The sequence below is a fragment of the Felis catus genome, chromosome A1 (genome assembly GCF_018350175.1).
Source record: "Felis catus isolate Fca126 chromosome A1, F.catus_Fca126_mat1.0, whole genome shotgun sequence".
Lineage (NCBI taxonomy): Eukaryota > Metazoa > Chordata > Mammalia > Carnivora > Felidae > Felis > Felis catus.
In genome coordinates this window covers 121374382-121399171 of record NC_058368.1, presented here as the reverse complement: position 1 = coordinate 121399171, position 24790 = coordinate 121374382, and the positions used below count along the sequence as shown (strand labels likewise).

General features: G+C 38.6%; 1 protein-coding gene across 1 annotated transcript in view; it reads left to right on the top strand.

The window, feature by feature from the left end:
• The window catches only part of LARS1 (leucyl-tRNA synthetase 1), a 78975-nt gene extending 61472 nt beyond the window's left edge, over positions 1-17503 (top strand). The window contains exons 28-32 of the mRNA XM_045060528.1: positions 2805-2915; positions 5449-5553; positions 7927-8022; positions 12069-12201; positions 17106-17503. Coding sequence (XP_044916463.1) covers positions 2805-2915; positions 5449-5553; positions 7927-8022; positions 12069-12201; positions 17106-17311 — 651 coding nt within the window. The 3' untranslated portion in view covers positions 17312-17503. The remainder of the gene's footprint in view (positions 1-2804; positions 2916-5448; positions 5554-7926; positions 8023-12068; positions 12202-17105) is intronic.
• Positions 17504-24790: the final 7287 nt, after the last annotated feature.

Sequence of the window (24790 nt, the reverse complement as noted above, 5' to 3'; positions counted from 1 at the left end):
CACTTAACACTTAGTTCTAAGTTTCCCTAAAGAAAAAAGTTCATCTATCTTTTTTCTTTCACACTGGAAAAATAGAAACTAAGTATATGTTGTTGAAGTTTTGCTCAGGAACAGTTATTGATAGACACAGACTGTGACGGAACACTTAAAGAAGAGACAAAATAGTGATTATGGCCAAAGCATAAAGCAGTAACATGAAGGGAAAATTCTTAGCTTTAATTTTTGAGAATTTTATTGAGCTTTTATTTCAGAAATTTCCATACTTAATTAAAAATTTGTAAAATTTGATGGAAAGAGAAGAGCAAGTGTTTTTGTATTCCTTGTGAGCCTATTTTTATGGAGAGCTGCCTCTTCATTTGATTGTGTGTAATGGAAATAGAACGTGGTCTGTAGAATTGCTTGCAGATTTTGACTTACGCTAACTAAAAAAGTAAAAGCCATTTTGGTAGGTAGAGAAATGAAATTGCACCCAGTGGGTTACATATTCATACCAGCATTTTCAAGGAGGCAGGAGGAGAGCCAAATACAGAATGTAATGTTGCAGATGTTTAAAAATGCATCTTTTATTAAAAACTGCTATTCTTTGAGAGGTTAATATTTTTATTTAGTAATCAGTGACTAGATATCATATGGTTTCATCATCTTTGGGCATTATTTGGAATGGTCAGCTTTTTAAAAAATGTTTGTTTGTTTTCATTCAAAAGAGCTAAATGTTAGTTTTTATAATAAAGGAGGATGTCCTTACGTTGTATACGGTACCATTTTGATGACATAAGGGAAAGGAGTGTTTCGTATCCTCTTTTCTCTTCCGTACGTATTTTAAAACAGCACATTGACAAGTGGAGAAAGTTTTTCCCCCCCTGTACCTTAGTAAAGGTTAGAGTTGAAAGTAAATAGATTATCAGAAATTTTACTATACACTACTTTTCATTTAGATTCATTCCCAACCCTTGGTTTTGATGGCATGCTTTTAGAATAAGGAAAAAATAAGTCACTGAAAATTCTGAAAAGGCTACTTGCTTCATTTGTCACTCTGTAGAAGGGGCTACTTGTGTTTGCAGAAATGAAATGAAATTCAGACAGCACATTTGGGACTCTGCTTATTAGTGATATATGATATAGGCATTTATTTGTGAGTAGATAGAAATGATACTGTTTTTATTTTTATTTATTTTTTCAATATATGAAATTTATTGTCAAATTGGTTTCCATACAACACCCAGTGCTCATCCCAAAAGGTGCCCTCCTCAATACCCATCACCCACCCTCCCCTCCCTCCCACCCCCCATCAACGCTCAGTTTGTTCTCAGTTTTTAAGAGTGTCTTATGCTTTGGCTCTCTTCCACTCTAACCTCTTTTTGTTTTTTTCTTTCCTTCCCCTCCCCCATGGGTTTCTGTTAAGTTTCTCAGGATCCACATAAGAGTGAAACCATATCGTATCTGTCTTTCTCTGTATGGCTTATTTCACTTAGCATCACACTCTCCAGTTCCATCCACGTTGCTACAAAGGGCCATATTTCATTCTTTCTCATTGCCACATAGTACTCCGTTGTGTATATAAACCACAATTTCTTTATCCATTCATCAGTTGATGGACATTTAGGCTCTTTCCATAATTTGGCTATTGTTGAGAGTGCTGCTATAAACATTGGGGTACAAGTGCCCCTATGCATCAGTACTCCTGTATCCCTTGGGTAAATACCTAGCAGTGCTATTGCTGGGTCATAGGGTAGGTCTATTTTTAATTTTTTGAGGAACCTCCACACTGTTTTCCAGAGCAGCTACACCAGTTTGCATTCCCACCAACAGTGCAAGAGGGTTCCCGTTTCTCCACATCCTCTCCAGCATTTATAGTCTCCTGATTTGTTCATTTTGGCCACTCTGACTGGCGTGAGGTGGTATCTGAGTCCGATATTTGTCCGATATGTCATTTGCAAATATCTTTTCCCATTCCGTTGGTTGCCTTTTAATTTTGTTGGTTGTTTCCTTTGCTGTGCAGAAGCTTTTTATCTTCATAAGGTCCCAGTAGTTCGAAATGATACTATTTTTAAAGTTTATTTAGTTAGAGAGAGACAGAGAGAGAGAAAGAGATCAAGCGTGGGAGCGCGCAGGCAGGGGAAGGGCAGAGAAAGAGGAAGAGAGGGAATCCCAAGCAGGCTCTGTGCTGTCAGTGTGAGAGATCACAACCTGAACCAAAATCAAGAGTCGGACGCTTAACTGAAATGATACTATTTTTACTAGGTTGATAGCCAATAGTATCAACAGGCGTTCCTAAATGATAGTCTTTTTAATAGGTTGATAGCCAAGGATTTTATTTTTTTTTTCACATTTGTGGTAACAATTTATAAGGAGTGTTGAAAAGCAGACATTATATAAATCTTGTATAATGGTTGTGCAGTTTTCATTTTGATATGACTAATGAATGACATGTTTTTACAGGTTTGGAGACAAACAAGATCTTTATAAGACTATTTTGTTTTTTCACCAGATAAGATCTAAAGTTACAATCATGGAGGTGTTTTTAGTGTAAGGGAAAATTAAATGTTCAAAAGGATGCACCTATTTTCTTTGCCTTCCCAAAAAACATATATCCTTTAAATTTAGAGGGAATAGGAGACTCCCTTCCATTTTATACATTCATGTTTCATTTCCCCATGATGCTTGGGGCTGCACCATTTTCTACTGTATTCTAACAGACTAGTAGAGGCCACCATTCTATGGCCGACTTCCTGCAGGTACATGTACTATTTCGCATTATTTAAAAAATACTTTTCTCCACATTCCTCTCCAACCTGTTTTTTTAGGGCAACAGTAGAAAATTGCCTGATAACAAGATCATTGCTAGCGAACTGGGCAGTTTGCCAGAATTGAAGAAATATATGAAGAAAGTGATGCCATTTGTTGCCATGATTAAGGTAAGCTGTGGACCTCATGTAGCAGTGACTATGTGAGTAATGGTTAGATGGTAGAAGGAAGGGGGAACTTTGAGTATAGTCTTTCCCAGGAAATCTGCTAAAATAGCACTTTTCAATCAGTGGTTGTGACAAATGAGCGATCATTTTGGGGGTTTATCTGTACAATTGCTGAGTATATGAAAATATGCATTGTGGAAGAAAAACTAGTTTAGAATTGTTACACTAAATGATTCTCTTCATGTTCTACCTTCTTTTCTGTTTAGGGGGGAACCATATTGTTTTTGGCTTACATTAGGGTGTTTTTGTTAGCTCCTGTTGCTGGAACCAAGGTAGTACATTTGGATAGGTTTTGCTTAAGAGGATAAACATTGATTATAGTGGTTAGACCAGAGTTTCTCAACAGTGGTCTGTTGATACTGTGGGCTGATAGTTCTCTGTTGTGGGAGGCTATCCTGAGCATTATAGGATGTTTTGCAGTATTTTTGGCTTCTACCCACTAGATGGCAATAGAACATCCTCCTCACCTGCTCAAGTTTGGACCCCAAAATGTCTCGAGACATTGCCAAATGACTCTTGGGGACATAATATGCTCCTCCCCCCCCCCCCCCCCACCTCTCCTGTTGAGAAATCATTGCATTAGACTCTTAGCTTTCTTCAGAGAAATAACTGATTTATTGCATTAAAAAAATTTTTTTTTAACGTTTATTCATTTTTGAGAGTGAAAGAGACAGAGCGTGAGTGGGGGAGGGGCAGAGAGAGTGGGAGACACAGAATCAGAAGCAGGCTCCAGGCTCTGAGCTGTCAGCACAGAGCCCAACAGGCAGCTCGAACTCACAGACCGTGAGATCATGATCTGAGCTGAAGTTGGACGTTTAACCAACCGACTGAGCCACCCAGGCGCCCCTGATTTATTGCATTTCTTAAAGAGAAACATATGGCTGTATGTTGCTGCTGATCTCAGGCTCTGGGATCAGATAGATCTTGGTCCAAATCCTTTTTGTCCATCACTTCTTAGTTTTGAGACCTTAGATAAATCACTTAAATTCTCTGGGCCACATGGTTTTTCATCTGTAAAATGAAGAAATTAATAAAGCCTACATTTTAGGAATGCTGTGAGGAATACATGAAGTAATATACTCAACACACTTTAATACTTTCTGTCAAAAGGTAGGCTTAGTAAATTTTTTTAATGTAAATTAGTATATTTCACTCTGCTTGGAACATGGTGGTTATTCTTATAGCTTAGATTAATTGTTTAATCTTCTAGGCTACAGATGCCTGCGTGATGGAGACCAAAATTCTAGATTGTCCTGTATTGGAGTAGATCGTATTCTTAGGAAAGCCTTTTCGTTCTCCTAGACCAAAATCAACTCTCTGAGCCTATGGTCTTTGAAGTTTCAGAAATAATTTAGAATTTTGGATTGACCTACACCAATCAAGTTATAATATATATGCTGATATGTCCCTAATTCATTGGTTCCCTACTTAGCTAGTGCCACTGGTCAAAATGCCAGATCCGTTGTCAATACGTGGATCCGACAAAATATTTCATTATTGATTGCAAAGGCAATTAAGTTTGATGATGTACTTTAAAGAATCCAGTGAAACTCATTTGACAAGTTCTGTAGTTAAATGATACTAGATCCAAGAGGTGGCTTTTTAGAAAACCAGTGTTAGATTGTTTCAGTAGTAGTATTTTTTTTCAGTAATATTGGGGACTTGCCAGGCAAATTAATGGTTTGAAACTTTTTCGAAAAGCGTTTTGTAAATCTGAGAATAAGAAAATGGCTTCTAGCATTTTTTCATAGGACAAGAAACGGGTTGGACAGTAAGTGAAAACAGTGAGTATTAGGAATCTTGTCAGGTCGCTTTCATTTAGTGCAGCATGTTCTAGGCAGTTAGCTATACTTGTGGATATAAGCTTGGCTCTCGAAGGTTATATTTTGAGTGGCAGATATTTTGTTTCATGTTCAAGAAAATTAAGAATAAATTGTTTTTCAGGTGCTATCAGATTATCTCAGTACCAATATAACCTAAATTTTTTTTTAATTTGTAGAAATTTTTTGTTTGTTTATTATTAATTCACTATTCTCTGAACTAGCTTTAAAGATGTATTATCTTAGAAAATTAAAAAAAGATTTTTTTTTTCTTTCTTTTCGGTTACCTGAGGGATATTTCCACACATTTGTTTGATTCCTTGTCAAAGTGAATTCTTTGGGCTTGCATATTAAGTCATTCTAAATAAACAATGATAAAATGCTATTTCTTTTATAAATCTGAAAACCTTGTCCCTCCAGGCTTTTTGGTGTTGCCTTAGTCTTATCATACCTCAAATGATAATTATTCTGAGCCAATAATTTCATTAACGAACAAACATAGATAAGGGAAACCATGAGTCCAAGGCCTTTCCTTCAACTGTTCAAATTTGAAGATTTTATCAGTTGAGAGAAGAATGATTGCTTTGGAGGAAATGTATTCATTTCAACGTATTCTTAATGTGATTTTTATTTTTCAAAACTGTTTTGGCTATTAGGAAAATCTGGAGAAGATGGGACCTCGTGTTCTGGATTTGCAATTAGAGTTTGATGAACAGGCAGTGCTGATGGAGAATATAGTCTACCTGACCAACTCCCTGGAGGTACAAGGGGCCAGGGATTGTAACAACTAGTTCACTGTAGTAAATATGGTCCATTTTTGTTTTATATATATATTTTTAATGTTTAATTTTGAGAGAGAGAGAGAGAGAGACAGAGTACAAGTGGGGGAGGGTCAGAGAGAGAGGGAGACACAGAATCGGAGCAGGCTCCAGGCACTGAACTGTTAGCACAGAGCCCGATGCAGGGCTCAAACTCACAGACCGAGAGATCATGACCTGAGCCAAAGTCGTATGCTTAACCAACTGAGCCACCCAGGCACCCCATCTTTTGTTTTATAATAAACCTTTTTATAAACATCTTCTGTGTTTAGTACCTTTGCCAAATATACCTGTCAAAAATATTTTTGGAGGGAGGAGAATGGATGGGTATAGAAGTTGCAGGAATTAAAAAATGATTGTGATCTTATTCCATTTCTCAGTTACTTTATTTTTAATTAATTAATTTTTTTAAATTTTTTTTTAACGTTTATTTACTTTTGAGACAGAGAGAGACAGAGCATGAATGGGGGAGGGTCAGAGAGAGAGAGGGAGACACAGAATCTGAAACAGGCTCCAGGCTCTGAGCTGTCAGCACAGAGCCCGACACGGGGCTTGAACTCAAGAACCGTGAGATCATGACCTGAGCCGAAGTCGGACGCTTAACCGACTGAGCCACCCAGGAGCCCCTATTTTTAATTTATTTATTTACTTACTTATTGAGAGAGAGAGAGAGAGAAAGAGCAAGAGTGGGGGAGAGGCAGAAGAAGAGAGAGAAAATGTCAAGCAGGCTACACACTCAGTGCAGAGCCCGGTGTGGGGCTTGACCCCATGACCCCAGGATCGCAACTGCAGCTGAAATCAGTAGTCGTTTGCTCAACTGATGGAACCTCCCAGGTGCCCCTATCAATTAATTTATACATAAAATACTAATTGTATGTGCCTGGTTTTTCCTCCCACAATTCTCCTTAAAAAAATGAGGGAAGACCTTATGTTTATATTTAAATGCTTTCAAAGTCTCTCATATTATAAGACACACTGAATTGCTTCTTTTTTTTCCTCTCTCCCATTGAGACCTCCAATTTACAGAATTGGCTTAATTAGAATCCTTTGTCCATGAGATAGTATCAGGGTCCATGCCTGGTCCTGTTTTGGATTGTTTTAAAGTTAATAATGTAATGAATATTCCTGAATTTACTCCTCAACTCAGGAACTAAGACACTACCAATAGCTTTCACCTAATTGTGAGTTTCTCCCCATTCCACCTTTGTGCCCCAGTCACTTCATATATATTTTCTAAAAATGCTCTCTCTCAGACAACTTAGGCAGAGGGAAAGATAATTTGCCCTAGAAAACTGTGTTAGAGGACTCAAAAAAGTGCTTCTAGTGATAATGAAGACATTTGAGTTAAAACATGCAAGTGTAGATTTTGAATGAAATTGTTCCGTGAAATATGGTAATAAAGTTATTTCTAAATAAGCACTTTATGTCATATAATTACAAATGAGTTAATAATTAATAATGGTAGTCATTTATTTTGTGCATATTTCTAAATGTTCATATACCTGGAGGTCAAAAAAGTTCTTGTATTTTTTTCATTGGGACAATGGGGACAGGTTATATTGAAGGTCATCTTATATTCAGGCATATACATTATACTACATTTCTGAGGTTTTCCAGAAACCTCTGTCTTTTATCCTGTTTTTCATTTTCTCTGATAGAGCAGGTAGATGCTAGATTTCACTATAGAAAATGGTAAACATGACTATGTCAATAATACCATGAGACATTTAAGAAGAGTTAAATAATTGATTATAGATTATAGATGTCATTTAATGTTTATTTGAAATTAATAAAGTCTAATGGTCTAATAATTAAAGACCATGTTCTTAAGAAAAAAATTTTTTTGATGGACATAAAAATGATTTAGTCTTTTTCTTTTATTTTTCTTTCTTTGTTTTTTTAATGTTTATTTATTTTAGAGAGAGAGTGTGAGCAGTGGAGGGGCAGAGAGAGAGGGAGACACAGAATCCCAAGCAGGCTCCAGGCTCTGAGCTGTCAGCACAGAGCCTGACTCCAGGCTGAAACAAGCCATGAGATCATGACCTGAGCTGAAGTTGGACACTTACCTGACTGAGCCACCCAGGAGCCCCATAGTCTTTTGCGTTTGAAACAATGTTATCTGTGGGAGCATTTGATCCTGAGTTTCAGAGCGGTCTCTTAGTCCTGTCCTGTGCTTGGCTGGCTTCCTGAGGAATACACAGACCATTTCATGTTAAGTGGAGAAGCTAGTTTTCCTCTTTGGTGAAATGAGGTGGTGATTAATTGCAGTCATATTAAGTGATACTAATGACTTTCATTTTCCCTCCTTGTATTTAGCTAGAACACATAGAAGTCAAGTTTGCCTCCGAAGCAGAAGATAAAATCAGGGAAGATTGCTGTCCTGGGAAACCACTTAATGTTTTTAGAACAGAAGTAAGTTGAAATGATTTCACTGAATCATTGTATTTTAGAGCTAGAAGAGACCTTAGATATTATATCCAAGCTCGTCATTGAAAGATGGAAGGAAATGAGGTGCAGAGATGCAAAGTGATTGCTTTGGTCTAAGCCACAGTTTGTTAGATATGAGGCTGGATTTGAGCTCTTCTAATTCCCTGGTTGATGCTGCGCTCACTTTCCTTCACTCTGCTCTTATGGGTGGCATCAGATGTTACGTGTGGGTTTAAAAATCAAAATGTGATTTTCTTTTTTTTTTTTTTAATTAATTATTTTTTAAATTTACATGCAAGTTAGTTTATAGTGCAACAGTGATTTCAGGAGTAGATTCCTTACTGCCCTTTACCCATTTAGCCCACCCCCCCTCCCACAACCCCTCCAGCAACCCCTCTGTTTGTTCTCTGTATTTAAGAGTCTCTTATGTGTTTGTCCCCCTCCCTGTTTTTATATTATTTTTGCTTCCCTTATGTTCATCTGTTTTGTATCTTAAATTACTCATATGAGTAAAGCCATATGATAGCTGTCTTTCTCTGACTAATTTCGCTTAGCTAATACCCTCCAGTTCCATCCACGTAGTTGGAAATGGCAAGATTTCATTCTCTTTGATTGCTGAGTAATAACCATTGTATATATATAACTGTTAGGGTTAGGCGTAAGGCAGGGTAAAGATAGGAGTCAGAGGCTAAAAATTTTAGCAGTCAAAGGTGTGGTGGGGTGGGGTTTTTAAGCTGCAGCGGTTCCGGGTTTAGGTCCAGGTGGGCCTTTTTCGCATCAGGTCGTGCTGTCGCTCGGTGATTGGTTGACCTCCAATTTGTTCTGGCAACTTTTCGTTGGGTTGAGCTGGCAAGATGGCCGTCCCCTCTACTGTGGTTCCAAGGACATCCTAACATACACCACATCTTCTTTATCCATTCATCCGTTGATGAATATTGGGGCTCTTTCCATACTTTGGCTCTTGTTGATAGCATTGCTGTAAACATTGGGGTGCATGTGCCCTTCAAAATAGGGTTTTCAAAACCTGATTTTTTAAACCTTTTTTTCTTTTTCTTTTTTTTAATTAATTTTAATTCCAGTATAGTTAACATACAGTGTTATATTAGTTTCAGGTGTGCAATACAGTGAGTCAACAATTCTGTACATTACTCAGTACTTGCCATGATAAATGTACTCTTAATCCCCATCACCTATTTCAACCATCCCCCCCAGCCACCTCCCCTCTGGTAGCCATCAGTTTGTTCTCTATAGTTAAGAGTCTGTTTTTGTGTTTGTCTCTTTTTGCTTTGTTCGTTTGTTTCGTTTCTTAAATTCCACATGTGAGTGCAATCAGTATGGTATTTCTCTGACCGACTTATTTCACTTAGCAGTATAATCCCTACATCCATGCATGTTGTTGCAAATGGCAAGATTTCATTCTCTTTTATGGCTGAGTAATAGTCCGTTCTATATATATTTATATATTTCTATTTATACACACACACAGACACCCCACATCTTCTTTATCTATTTATCAATTGATGGACATTTGGGCTGTTTCCATAATTTGGCTATTGTAAATAATGCTGAATAAACATATGGGTGTATGTATCCATTTAAATTAGTGTTTTCCTATTCTTTGTGTAAATACCCAGTAGTGGAATTACTGGATCATATGGTAGTTCTGTTTTCAACTTTTTGAGGAACTTTCATGTTGTCTTCCAGAGTGACTGCAACAGTTTGCATTCCCACCAACAGTGCATGAGGGTCCCTTTTTCTCCATGTCCTTGCCAACACCTGTTGTTTCTTGTGTTGTTAATTTTTAGCCATTCTGACAGGTGTGAGGTGTTCTCATTGTGATTTTGATTTGCATTTTCCTGATAATGAGTGATGTTGAGTGTCTTTCCATGTGTCTGTTGGCTATCTCTACATCTTCTTTGGAGAATGTCTGTTCACGTCTTCTGCCCATTAAAAAAAGTGTTTTTTTTTTTATGTTTATTTATTTTCAAGGTGGGGGGGGAGACCGAGACTGAGTGAGGGAGGGGCAGAGAGAGAAGGAGACACAGAATCCGAAAGCAGGCTGTCAGCATAGAGCCTGATGCAGGGCTCGAACTCATGAACTGTGAGATCATGACCTGAACCGAAGTTGGAAGCTTAACGGACCGAGCCACCCAGGCTCTCCTGCCCATTTTTTAATTGGATTATTTGTGTTTTGGGTGTTGACTTGTGTCAGTACTTTACATATTTTAGATACTAACCCTTTATCGCATATGTCATTTGCAAATATCTTCTCCCATTCAGGAGGTTGCCTTTTAGTTTTGCTGTTTCCTTCTCTGTGCAGGAACTTTTTATTTTGATATAGTCCCAAGAGTTTATTTTTGCTTTTGTTTCCCCTGTCTCAGGAGACATGCCTAGAAAAATATCGTTATGACCGATGTCAGAGAAAGTGCTGCCTCTGCTCTCTTCCAGGATTTTTATGCTTTCAAGTCTCACATTTAGGTCTTTAATCCATTTTGAGTTTATTTTTGTGTCAACACCTGACTTTTATTAAAAAATAAAGTGGAAATTGATATATAAGATTTTTTAAATAGTGAAAAGGAGCTTTCTTTAGATGAGTCTTGGTTCGATAAGGTTATTTAAGATTTTTTAGCTTCTGGTATAAACCAGATTGATGAATCATCTTACATTATACTAGAAATAACTTTTTTTCCCTTAGTTTTTGGCCAGTATTGGTGAAGATAAGCAAGTTTTAGAGTTTTGGGAGATTCTGTTTATTTGCTCTCAATCCATTGCCTGGTGGAGTGCAACTGTGGGAGTCCATAAAATGCCCTACTTTTCTTGATAAGTATCCTGTTACTTTTACCACATTTAATTGAAAATGCAACAAAGAGAAAAAGCCTATTTGAAAGGATGAAGGCCTCATTACATTAAAAATATGTGGTTATTTATTTATTCATTTATTTTAAAGGTTTTTTTCTTTTTTAAGTTTATTTATTTTGAGAGAGAGGGAGTAGGGGAGGGGCAGAGAGAGAGGGAGACAGAGCATCCCAAGCAGGCTCCGCACCATCAGTGCAGAGCCCGATATGGGGCTTGATCCTGTTAACCATGAAATCATGACCTGAATCAAAGTTGGACGATTACGTGACTCAGCCACTGAGGTGCCCCTATTGTTGCTTTTTAAAGTGTAGTCCTTTCGGGGCGCCTGGGTGGCTCAGTCAGTTAAGCGGCCGACTTCGGCTCGGGTCATGATTTCGTGGTCTGCGGGTTCGAGCCCCGCGTCGGGCTCTGTGCTGACAGAGCCTGGAGCCTGTTTCAGATTCTGTGTCTCCCTCTCTCTGACCCTCCCCCGTTTGTGCTCTGTCTCAAAAATAAATAAACGTTAAAAAAAAAATTTTTTTTTAAAGTGTAGTCCTTTGGCCCATTGGATAGGTACATGAAATGGAGTTCCCTTTACAAATATGTTTCTGTTAAGCTACTTTCAAGCACTCCCTTACACTACTATGTCTTTAAGTTTTTTCTAAGACTCAGTTGACTTTTTCCACTTAAAATAATGAGCAAAGTCTTTGGCTATATAGCTTATATAATGTAGGAAATAGTATGGTATATGATGGGGTTTAATCCGGGCTCTGCTTCTTACTGGCTCTGTAACCTTGTTAATGTTTCTGGTTCTCAGCTCTTATCTGTGAAAAGAGGTTTTAAAGAACTACCTTTCAGCTTGTAGGAATCATGTCTATAAAATGCTTAGTACAGTGCCTGGTACATAGTAGAAATTCAATAAATGATGGGAGTTAAAAAAAGAGAAAATATAATTATTGTTGTTCTCCATCATCAGTATTGATACATATAGTCAGTCATTTTCATCTAGGCATTTGGTTGTAAGCATGAGCTTTTTTACATCTTTTATTTCATATTTGAGTATCTCTTGGTCTTGATATTAGACTACCAGAATTAAATTTTTCATTGAGCATTAAAACTTTTATAGAGATTTTCCCTCCCTCAGCAGTATTCAAGTTTGATTTTGTAAAACAATCATTTTCTCTTTATTTTCCTAGCCTGGTGTGTCAGTTTCCTTAGTAAACCCCCAGCCATCTAATGGCCACTTCTCAACCAAAATTGAAATCAGGCAAGGAGATAACCGCGATTCCATAATCAGGCGTTTAATGAAAATGGACCGAGGAATCAAAGGTAAATGGTTTTCCTGAAATGCACATTTGGCAGTAGTTTGCAGACATGAGTTTTTTTTTTTTTTAAAGGTTTTTTAATGTTTATTTATTTTTATTTTTATTTTTTTAAAATTTTTTTTTTTTTTCAACGTTTATTTAGTTTTGGGACAGAGAGAGACAGAGCATGAACGGGGGAGGGGCAGAGAGAGAGGGAGGCACAGAATCGGAAACAGGCTCCAGGCTCCGAGCCATCAGCCCAGAGCCTGACGCGGGGCTCGAACTCCCGGACCGCGAGATCGTGACCTGGCTGAAGTCGGACGCTTAACCGACTGCGCCACCCAGGCGCCCCATGTTTATTTATTTTTGAGAAAGAGAGAGAGAGAGAGAGACAGAGCATGAGTGGGGGAGGGGCAGAGAGAGAGGGAGACACAGAATCCGAAGCAGGCTCCAGGCTCTGAGCTGTCAGCACAGAGCCTGACACGGGGCTTGAGCCCACGAACTGCGAGATCATGACCTGAGCCGAAGTCGGGCACTTGACAGACTGAGCCACCCAGGCGCCCCTGGACATGATGAGTTCTAAGCAGAGGGGAGAAAGGAGCATCTGGTCTGTTGAGGGACAGCAGTGGCATGTTATGCAAAGAGTATTGGGCTCACAATCAGGAAGCCTCTATTCTCTTTGGGATGTTGTGGCTATGCAGCTTGGTGACTTGGCCATGTCACTTAAACTCTAAATTGACCTCTTTTTTAGTAAAAAGAGGACAGTTGGATTAGATAGTTTTCCAAGACTCCGCCTAGCTTTAAAATTGTAGCAAGCAATTTCCTTCTCTTAAAGGTTTTCAGACGGAAGGTGTACATACACGTAATATTTCAAATTAACCTGCTTACTAGGTCTGTTCCTGGGGAAGGAAGAGAAACAGAGTGAAACTTATTGAGCATCTTCCATGTATTAGCCATTTAATCCTTTTACTGCCCTAGAATGTAGAGGGTATTATTATTCCCCTTTTGCAGATGATGAGATGGAGTTCCGAAAGGCTAAATAACTTGCAGTTTCATTAAGGTAGTATCCTCGAGTTGGAATCCAAACTCAGGTCTGTTTGACTCCATCGCTTGTATTCTTTCTTCTAAACAATATGCTTCCAGTTAAAATATGTAATTAATCTTAATTTCTTACCAAGATTAAGTCTAGATCTTCTATGATTAGATTTAATATAATAATTTACAGCTTCTTTTTCTATCACTCAGCCACGTTTAAGGGGGAGCAGTGTGAAGGGAGTTAGTGTGTCTTTCCATTATTTTTCTTCTAAATTATAAAGACAAATTAATCTCCAGATTCCCTATTTTGCATTCTCACTCTCTCTTCTTGATGGCAATCAAGAGTTGATTGGGTTACATTCTATCAGTATAGAAATTTTCTGAAAAGATTTCGAAATCTAAGACAGTGACCTAATTTATGGAACGATATTCAGGTCAGCCATATCACATTTACATAGAAGACTTAAAATAGCTGTTTGGAATTCATCCTACACGTATTTTTTGTTCTTTTGAGGTCATTCGTTCCTCTTCTGTGGACATTTCTTGAGAGACTATGAGTAGAGTGTATGCAGTATACATGTGGCGGCTCGTGTGTGTGTACCTGGGGCTTTGGGGAGCCCACAGAGTGCTGCTCGTTAGGCGGCTGTGTCTAGTGAAGGAGCAGGGTGCGAAGCTATTCACATACATGATCATAACCTAAGGACGAACTGCTGCATACCAAAAGGGAGGTGTAGATAAAGTTTATAGCAAAGAAAGCAGTGAGATTATTTCCAGCTCTGGTGATCAGGGATGAATTTACAGAGAAAACACTGTTTGGATGGGACCTTGGAAGTTACATCGAAGAGGGCGAGGGGAAAGGGCATGCCAGCAGGAGGGAAACACTAATGTCTGCCTGTATAGCAGCAGTGTGTTAGGGCTAGGGAGTTTTCATTTGTAAACATTTAAAAAAATTGTGGTGAAATATCCATAACATAAAATTGGCTGTTTTTGTGCTTTTTGAACGTACAGTTCAGTGGCATCAAGTTTACTTACATTGCTGTGCAACCGTCACACTGTTCATCTCCAGAACTTTTCCATCATCCACACTGACACCCTGTACCTGTTAAACAGGAACTCCCCGTTCTACCTCTCTCTACTTAGAGAGAGGTTGTGGGATCCTACAACGGTGTGAAGAGGTGGTTTATTTCTCTTAGCAAAATGTCAGGGATCGTTCATGTTGTTACAGACATTTATCACATTCCCTCAGTAAACCAGGCAGTGCCATCCTTAGAACTCACGGGCCACAAAATGCAGAACTTGAAAACTGTGCGATGTTAACGTCTTGGGAGCCTTCCTGTGGCCTTCCATTTGGCTGTTTTGTGTTGCATATATTCAGTCACGAGAAGATTTGGGGAAAGGCAGAACTCTTACCTTTGAAGAATAATATGGTGGCATTTAAAGAAAATAGCTGTGGGGACCCACGCGATAGGATTACTCTGAAGTTGTACTGTGTGAGAGGATGTATTCCTCTATTGAACATTGTGTTTTGTAATGTTAAAATTGCCTCCCTTTAAAATATGCTCAGATACAGGGCTGACTAGTTTCTTCAGCATTGTGCTGAAACGTGTTTTCTATATCTTGCTTCTTCTCGCTGGGCCTCTGGCATGATTCTTATATCCTTTGTCATACTGTCTGTGAATAATATTATCATAAAGTACTTTAAGTTTGATGTTTGTAGCTGCTGTGAATTTTCGAAAATGGATAGAAACGTTAGGGTGGAGTTAGAAATGGATATTCCTTCAAGTATCTGCAGAAGAGCTCTAACCTTGAGACTTTTCCAGGAGCCCTCAGGATGCTTTGATACCCAAAGGAGCTGAGTATATTGAGTGTATGAGATGGGAAGGGAGTGAAATTCAATAATGTATTTCTCACTCTGTTTGCTGCATAGCCGGTAAGTTGTCCAATTAGTGCCAATTGCTTTGAGGGTGATTATAATCTAGGTCCAGGAAGAACTGGAGTAAAACCATCATTTCTGTCCACAAAGGCCACTGAGCAACTATTTGAGGATAATGACTTTAAATCACTCCCAGCCCATGCCCCATATGAACTGATACCATGGAGGTGAAAGGCTCCATTTCACATTATCAGTCCCTAGGGACTTTCAATCACTCTCATCTTTTCTCTAAGTGCCTTAATTCTTGTGTAGTTGCAGACTTACATTTCTACATTTGCAGTGACGAGAGAGGTCTGGGATAAGAAAAGAGTAAAATCGCTCCAAGAATTATTGGCAGTAATGAGCTGCATGGTGAAACATCAAAGCAAATAATGTTTTGTCACTTAGATGCCGGATTGAGTATTAAGGTTTCTTTGAAATAGTTTGATTCAGAATTGCTTGGAATGATAAGGGAGGTCTGTTTCAGAGAGGAAGGGAGAGAGAGAGAGAGAGAGAGAGAGAGAGAGAGAGAGAGGAGGAGGAGGAGGAGGAGGAGGAGGAGGAGGAGGAGGAGGAGGAGGAGGATAGTGAAGGGCGGGGGAGAGGGAAAAAGTGAGAGCGAGAGGTGGGGGTGCAGACCTACAGTATTTCATGTATTTTATGCCTCATGCATAAAACCTGCTGGTAGAACTTCTCACCACATCCGTAGCAAAATATTTAGTAGCAATGTGCATGTTGAATTGTAATAGCTGTTAAGATAAATTGTACTCTCTCCCCCAAATAGGACTTGCAGGCAGGGTTTGCCTTCGTGGTAGTCTGAGGTAATTGTTCTGTAAGCTTCACTCTCCCTATGCTAAACTTGCCGCCTTTCAGTCTTTGTCTCCCAAAGAAAACATAATGCCTGGATAACTTGTACTCCTGGCATAGCCACCAGCTGCATTAATGTCTGCTTTTATCTCTTATCCCTCTCATGCTAAGCTTCATACTCTCAAGGCAACATGAGAGAGTGTAGCTCTCAGACCACCTAGCAATCTGCTTTAGAGAGGGGTAGGAAGTAAATCAGAAAATATCTTCTATTTCTGTTGATCGGGTTAAGTGTAACTAGCCATGCTACACTTAGAATGAGATATAAATGCACAATCAGCATTTGTAGTCATTTGTGATGTTTTCCCACTATATAAAATAAAAGCATTTGATGTTGGGACATCTCAGAATTGCTGAAATAAATTTTTTTTCAGGCTCAGTTGTTGGCAGGATTTTTGGATCATAAATTTGTTCGAGGGACAAGTGCGTTCTTTGCCAGGAGCCATCTTATCAGCTTGCATAAGAGCAGATCAGGAAAATCGCAAGCAGGGTAGGGCTGGAGCTCATCCAGAAGCTCAAACCTCTGAGAGCTGTGCCCTTTCCCCTGTCCTTCCCCGTCTCTCCTTGTCTCTCATCAGCTTGGTAATACAAACACTTTTCATCCTTTGAGCAAAACAAGAAACTGGTAATGCTATTTCTTAGAGTGGTAATTCTTCCTCTAAAAGTATCTTTCCAAAAAAGCTACAACACTTGCAGTTTTAATGTATCCCAGGAGCAAGACAAGAAAGAGAAATAAGTTTTGGACTGATTGATGTTTTGAAAAATGGTTAATTGAAGCATATAAAAACTGATTTGAGAAACCGTATAGGATAGTGCTCAAAAATATGCTCCATCCTTCCTCTTGGTTTATAGTTCGAGGAGATGTGTTATGTAGAATCTCTGTATCTCTGAATCTTTGATCTGAGTAGAAGCTGACAGGATGGAGATGTGTTAGATTTAGCTTGGCTTTCTGAGATGGAGTCTTATTTAATAATCTCATGCAAATATCTTTTAGGTAAACAACCAATGTGTTTAAAACATGAATTGTCAGGTTTAGGCATGGGTTTGAGTCAGTGACTGTAATTAAATGCACAAATTGATCTTTTTTTTTTTTTTTTTTTTTTTTTTTATTGCTGTAGACCTTTCTAAAGTGAAGCTGATGAGATTTGATGATCCACTCTTGGGGCCTCGGCGAGTTCCTGTCCTGGGAAAAGAGCACACTGGGAAGACCCCCATTTCTGAGCATGCTGTTTTCCACGTGGACCTCATGAGCAAGAAAATTCATCTCACTGAAAATGGGCTAGGGGCAGATATTGGTGATACAATTGTTTATTTGGTTCATTAAACTCATGCAAATTGGAGATATATCCTGGTTTCTGGAGATATGACTATTCTGTGTCTATAGATTGGCTATGAGAACCTAAGACTGAACCTTGATAGACTTCATTTCTAATGATCAAATTCTGCATGTATTCATAATTACACCAAGTCATCTTGGGTTCCTAGACCTAATAAATTATTTTTTTCCTCCTTGGGACTTCTGAGAAAAGTAGTTTGTATCATTTTTTTATTTTTTATTTTTTTATTTTTTGGTCTTTTAACAAATTACTGCTATTTCCTAGAAGCTTCCTTTTTTAAGTTTATTTATTTATTTTGAGAGACAGAGACAGAGACAGAGAGCAACTGGGAGAGGGGCCGAGAGAGGGAGAGAGAGAATCCCAAGCAGGCTCCATCCACATTTTCAGTGCAAAGCCTGGTGTGACTCACCAACTGTGAGCTCATGACCTGCGCTGAGACCAAGAGTCAGACACTTAAGCAGCTGAACCACCCGGGTGCCCCCAGAAACTTCTAGTCTTTCAGATTAACACAAAAGTGTCAGTATGTTTCTTTTATGAAGGGTACTTTATCTAGCAACTTTTCATATTATATCCATTATGGAGTTAGCGGTAAAGAGAAAAGTGAATTAGCTTGTTTTACTGTTTTAAAAAAAACAGAACTCATGATGATTTAAAAAACACATGAGAATATTTTGACTTAATTATGATCACCAAGTATTTTGTATAAAGAATAAATAGGTCTTGTATTTATAAGGATTTTTTTTAACTTTAATATATTTGATTAACCATCAATAATATTTTTTTCAAGGCTAATATCAATGGTTTAGAAGCAGTTTATGTAACCATCTACACTAAATTTAGGTATTTTAATATTTATTTTTTTAGGTAGGCTCCACGCCCAGCACAGAAACCAATGTGGGGCTTGACCTCACAACCCCGAGATCAACACCTGAGCTGATATCAAGAGTCAGACGTTTAACTGACTGAGCCACGCAGGTGCCCCGAAATTTAGGCATTTTAAGAAGGATTTTCCCCCAGAAATCTTCATTTATCAAATTTGTCTCAAGTCCAATTGTGTTTAAAGATCATGCCCACTGTATTGCAGATTTATTCCTTTATTCTCACTGGAATGTCTTGATGATATTGTCTGTGCTGTTCCTTGTCATATGAGGAAAAAATATTAGGTATTGAATGACATTGGAGAAAAACATTTCCATTTCTTGAAGGGCTCAATTTGTGCAGAGACCAATTCTGATAACCCTAAGAAACCTGAATTCTAATCTTCAGGATGTCAAGAGATTTTACTGAACTTCTTTATTTTGCAACATTTTGACATCACTGGGCCAAAATGAATGCTGTGTCATAGAGTCATTGAAGTAAGTCATAGAGTGTTAGAACTGAAAGATCCCTCAGAGATCAAGTGTAAGTCATTATTTATCTGCTGAAGCCCGGCAGCATAGCCTGGCAGGTAAGCTTACATACTGTCAAGCTAGATAAACCAGGTTAGTTTTCCAGTTTTTCCATTTGCTTCTTGGGGATCTTGTCCAGTTACTCAGCCTCAGTTTCCTCATCTGTAAAATGGAAGTAATAATGTGTCTACTTTCTAGTCTTATTGTGAGATATTTAGATGAAACAATGTTAGAAAATCCTGTATATAGCATAGTAACTGGCGAGTGGTAAGCCTTCAGTAGGTGTTACTTATTAATAATTAATTAAAAAAAAGCCCCAGGATATATTGGCTTAAGATTACTCTCAGCTATAATCATGTCCTTAGTATTGGTTTCTGTGAGGCCACCATCATGTTGTTTGTCCTCCTTTAGATTCTTTTGCTGCTCTCAATCTGCACAACCTTGATTATTCCCCAAGAAATTATTCCTCAAGTAATCTTTCCTGGTGCCTAAATACAAACTCACTTATGTTTAACTTAAGTTATAGGCAAATTAAACTATATGTGCTTGGCAGAAAATCAAAAAGCAAATGAGGAAGGAAAATAATTTTAATATTGTGCATGATTATGCCTATTTTATAAAATGAGCCTGTGAACTTGTGTTGCCTTGGATTAAGTGTGAGTTGGGATTCATGGATCCTCTGTTCCTGCAAGTTCATTTCTTTGGTCTCTCTTAGAATGAACATCTTGCTGGGCTGAACATGCTTCTTGTGTTTAAAGATATCTAAGTTTCGTACAAGGAAGCCTTTAAGCATAAGCCCATTGCTTCACCTGGTGCTTCACTGAAGGAACAGCAATTAGTTGAAATGCCAAAGGAAAAACAGGTTGCTTTGGGCTAATGGCATTGATAGGAAATTGATACCTTCCTAAAGGATTTTAATTCTTTTTAAGTTGTGAAATATGCCCAGACACAAAAACTGAATAACGATAAGAAATATTTCATATACACACAAAATATTAAAAGCATTAAAAGTTAAATTCACAAAAAATATTAGCAACAGCAAACCGATCTGCCAATAGAGCAAAAACCTATATAATCACCACTCAAAGAATGGCACAACGCTGGCACTTCAGAAGCCTACCTAGTGCCTTCTCGGGTAAAGACAAGCTTGCGTCCCGTTCAGTGTACAATCGTTTCTATACATGTTCTATGTGAACCTGCAAACAGTGTCTATTCTGCAGTTATAGAGTTCTGTATATGTCCTTCAGGTCATAGTTGCAGACTGAACTGTTCAAATGTGTATCCTACAGTTTTCTTGCTTTGTTTTTGAGAGGTGTACTAAAATCTACCAAGATCATGGATTTACATTTTTCTCCTTACAGTTCACATAGTTTTCATTTCATATATTTTGATGCTGTGTCATTAGGTGTGTATCAATTTAAATTGTTATCTTCCTGGTAAATTGGCCTTTTTCCTTTTTTAAAAAAATGTTTAATTTTTTTGAGAGAGAGGGAGAGAGAGCACGAGAGAGCGCGTGTACAAGTGGGGGAGGGGCAGAGAGTGAAGAGACAGCTGCCAGCACAGACCCCAGTCTGGGGCTTGATCTCATGAACTGTGAAATCATGACCTGCACCAAAACCAAGAGTCACATGCTTAACCAGCTGAGCCACCCAAGCACCCCAAACTTTTAGGAAGTGTTCCTCTGGTTTTAGAAGTTTTTTGCCTAAAGGCTATGATATTATCATGATAACATCAGTTCCCTTTTGGTTAGTGTTCCAGTGGAATATCTTTCTCCATCCTTTTAACCTTCTGTAGCTTTATTTTATTTTAACATTTTATTTTGACAAATTTTAAACGTACAGAAAAGTGGAAAGATTGACCAACAAGCAGCCATATACCTGTTACCTAGATTTACCAGTTGCTAACATTTTGCCACCTTTGCTTTCTCTCTCTCTCTACATATGCAGTTTTTAAAGTTTATTTATTTATTTTGAGAGAGACAGAGAGCATGAGCAGGGGAAGGGCAAAGAGATAGAAATAGAATCCCAAGCAGGCTCCACTCTGTCAGCACTGAGCCCAGTGCAGGGCTTGAACTCATGAGACATGAGACCACGACCCGAGGGAAAATCAGCAGCTAGATGCTTAACCGACTGAGCCACCCAGGTGCTCCTCTACGCATTTTTATTTATTTATTTTTTATTTAAAAAAAATTTTTTTTAATGTTTATTTATTTTTGAGACAGAGACAGAGCGTGAATGGGGGAGGGTCACAGAGAGGGAGACACAGAATCAGAAGCAGGCTCCAGGCTCCAAGCTGTCAGCACAGAGCCTGACGTGGGGCTTGAACTCACAGACCGTGAGATCATGACCTGAGCCAAAGTCAGATGCTTAACCGACTGAGCCACCCAGGCATCCCTAAATATGCATTTTTATATAAAGCTTTTATTTTGGGATACTTTTAGATTTACAGAAAAGTTACATCTATTAAACAGAGTGTTCCTGTACACGCTTCAGTCAGTTTCTTCTCATGTTAACAGACATCTCATATAATAACCTTGGTTCTATTGTCAGAGGTGAATAATTAGCATTGGTATTTTACTATTAACTACATTATAGGCTTTATTTGGATTTCAGCAGTTTTTCGACTGATATCATTTTGCTATTATAGGATCCAACCCAGGATACCATTTTGCATTTAGAATATACTTTTAAAAAATTCTGAACCATTTGACGCTAAGTTGCACACACCATGACACTTTACTTTTCGATACTTTAGCACGTAACTCCTAAGAACTAAGACAGTCTCCTGTATAATCACTATATATACACACACATGGATATATTTTGCTCAAGAAATTTAACGTGATGCAATAATTTTAGGTAATAAGCTTTCTTAATAAAAATGAAGTAATAAAATTTCCTGATAACTTATTAATAATTTTTTTTAAAACTCTTAGGATCTAATTAAAGATCAAGCATTACATTTTGTGATCATGTCTCTTGACCTCCTTCAAACTAAGAAAATTTCTCAGCTTTTCTTCTTTGGTCTTTCATGACTAGCATATTTGAAGACTGTGGCAGTTATCAGTACTTTGTCTCACAATCTGGATTTGACTATTTTCTCATTATTAGATTCAGATTTAAAATTTTTGGCAAGACCGACTACATGGGTGACATTTCCCATTGTATCACATCAGGATGGCTATATTGATACATTGGTGTGTTTCCATTACTGGTTAAAGTGGTGTTTTCAGGTTTCTCCATTGAAAAGATACCTTTTCCTTTTTATAATGAGTAAGGTGATATTTTGAGACTTACACGAATATCCTGTTTACCTGCAAGCTTGCATGGAATAGTAGCATTCATTGGTCATGTTTTCTGCCATTTATTATTACATTGGTAGTTGTAATAAGTTGATTCTTTTTTTTGTTTAATGTTTACTTATTTTGACAAGGAGAGAGAGGGAGAGAGAATACAAACAGGGGAGGGGCAGAGAGAGAGAAAGAATCCCAAGCAGGCTGTGTACTCTCAGTGCAGAGCCTGACGCTGGGCTCGATCTTGAGATCATGACCTGAGCTGAAATGAAGAGTCAGACGCTTAACCAACTGTGCCACCCAGGCGCCCCAGTAAGGTGAGTACTTAATTTTACCATTTCTTTTACATTTATTAGATATTGTTCTTCTGTAAAGAAGAGTCTTCCCTTTTGCTCTCAATTTTTTTCTTTCATCATTCTTTTCAAATCACTATGTACTGATGGACTCTTTCTGTTCATATATGCTGTAATCTCAATACATTTACTCATTTCAGAATTACCAGTCCAATAACCACTGTTGACAACACATCTACTAAGTAGAGGTCAGGTTTTTTTGAGTAAGTAAAACAGAAGTTTCAAAAAGTCAAAACTTGATCCACTTAGAGAATTTTTACTCTGGTTGAACCATATTCCCAGCTAACCATTCTCATTAGTTTCTGCATTGTCTTTCCTGTGTTTCTTTTTCCAAAAATAAGCACGTGTTTATATGTACTTTTTAAAAACTGTGGTAGAGTCGACACACAATGTTACACTAGTTTTAGGTGTATAATAGAGTGATTCAGCAAGTCTTTGTGTTAGGCTCTGCTCACAAATGTAGCTACTGTCCCTGACCGTACAACACTGTTACAGTCCCACTGACTGTCTTCCCTATGCTGTGCCTTTCACTCCCATAATGCATTCATTCCATAACTGGAAGCCTGCACCTCCCACTCCCCTCCATCCACTTTGCCCACCCCCCCAATCCTTTTCCCTCCGGCAACCACCAGTTTGTCCTCTCCATATATGTACTTTATTTTCTCTTTTCTCATGCAAAAGCAGCATGTTATATATAAGTATTTTACACCTTGCATTTTTAAGTTAACATAGCTTGGATAGTTTTTCACTTCAGTTCATAGCGATCTTTTTCTTTCCTTCTCCTCCTCCCTTTCCTCTCTCCCCGCCTCTGTCTCCCCCTGACCTTGTGTCATACTATTGTAAAGGTGTACCACAATTTATTCAACTAATCTATGGTTGGGCGTTTAGATTGTTTCTAAGCTTTTGCTATTTTATAGACTTTGTATAGAATTATATAGTGAGTAACTTTGAGAATACATAGTTTTATATTTGTGGAGGCCTATCTTTTTTTTTTTTTAAGATTTTATTTTTAAGTAATCTCTTCACCCAACGTGAGGCTCAAACTCAACCCTGAGATCAAGAGTTGCACGCTTCACCGACTGAGCCAGCCAGGTGCCCTTATGGAGGGATATCTTAAGAGTAGCTTTCTAGGGGCTCCTGGGTGGCTTGTTAGCCTCTGACTCTTGATTTTGGCTCAGGTCATGATCTCAAGGTTCATGAGAACTAGCCCCATGTTGGGCTCTATGTTGACAGCACAGAGCCTGCTTGCGATTCTCTTTCTCCCTCTCTCTCTGCCCTCCCCCCCTCAAAATAAAGAAATGAACTTAAAAAAATGTCTGTTTAAGAGTAAACTTCTAGAAGTGAGCTTGTAAGTCCAAGGGTAAATGCATAGTTTTGTTAGCCTACAATCCAGGCAAAAAGGCATTTTAGGCAGAAGTTACAGCAGGTATAAAGGCTCTGAGGCAGGGGCATGTAGCTGCTGTGCTGAGGGAATAGGCAGAGTCCCCATGAAGCAACAGGAATGAAAAGTGACCTGCTGAAGATCTTTGCACCAGTGGCAGAGCTCAACTGGGGCCCTGGCTTCCATATGGTCAGTCCACTGCAACACACTTATTTTGTTTGTTTGTTTTTTTAATGTTTGTTTATTTTTGAGAGAGAGACCAAGAGAGAGTAGAGGAGGGGCAGAGAGTGGGAGACACAGAATCCAAAGCAGGCTCCAGGCTCCGAGCTGTCAGCACAGAGCCCGACGTGGGGCTCAAACCCACAGACCCCGAGATCATGACCTGAGCTGAAGTTGGACGCTGAACCGACTGAGCCACCCAGGTGCCCTGCAACGCACTTACTAAACAAAGAACACATGCGTGCAAAACAGGAATGTATTTGACCAGAGCCTGTGTTGTCAGGGCTATCAGGGAAGAGTGGAGAGAAGTTTATATGGACCAGAGTCCAGTAAGACTCCAGAGATGAGGCAGAACATAATGTTTAAGATTGGAGTAACAGTTGAAGCAGAGCAGGGCCATATTCCTAACTTTTAGAACTAGGTGTGGATAAGGGCTTGGAGGTAATGCCAGGAGTGGAATCTTTATCTGAGAGGAATGAGAAGAAAACTGGAAACAGGTGAGTAAACTGGGCCGTATTATAAAGATTTTCAGATTCCAGGGTGAAATTTGAAGCTGATTTGTCTGGAGAATTACTGCCACTTTTTGATGTGTGGATGAGGTGATAAGTGTCTTCTCTAGTTTGTGGTCGTTTTGTCCATCTCTTTTCACCGTGAAAAATTCATTCATTTAGTTGTAATGATTATTTAGGAGACATCTATGTGCCTGGCTCTGGTAGGGTCTCATTGTTAGCTGATACTTCGTCACATTGTTTTCTCTCCTTGATGTATTTGGACATAATTTCACATCAGGGGTGCCTGGGTGGTTCAGTCAGTTAAACGTCCAACTCTTGATT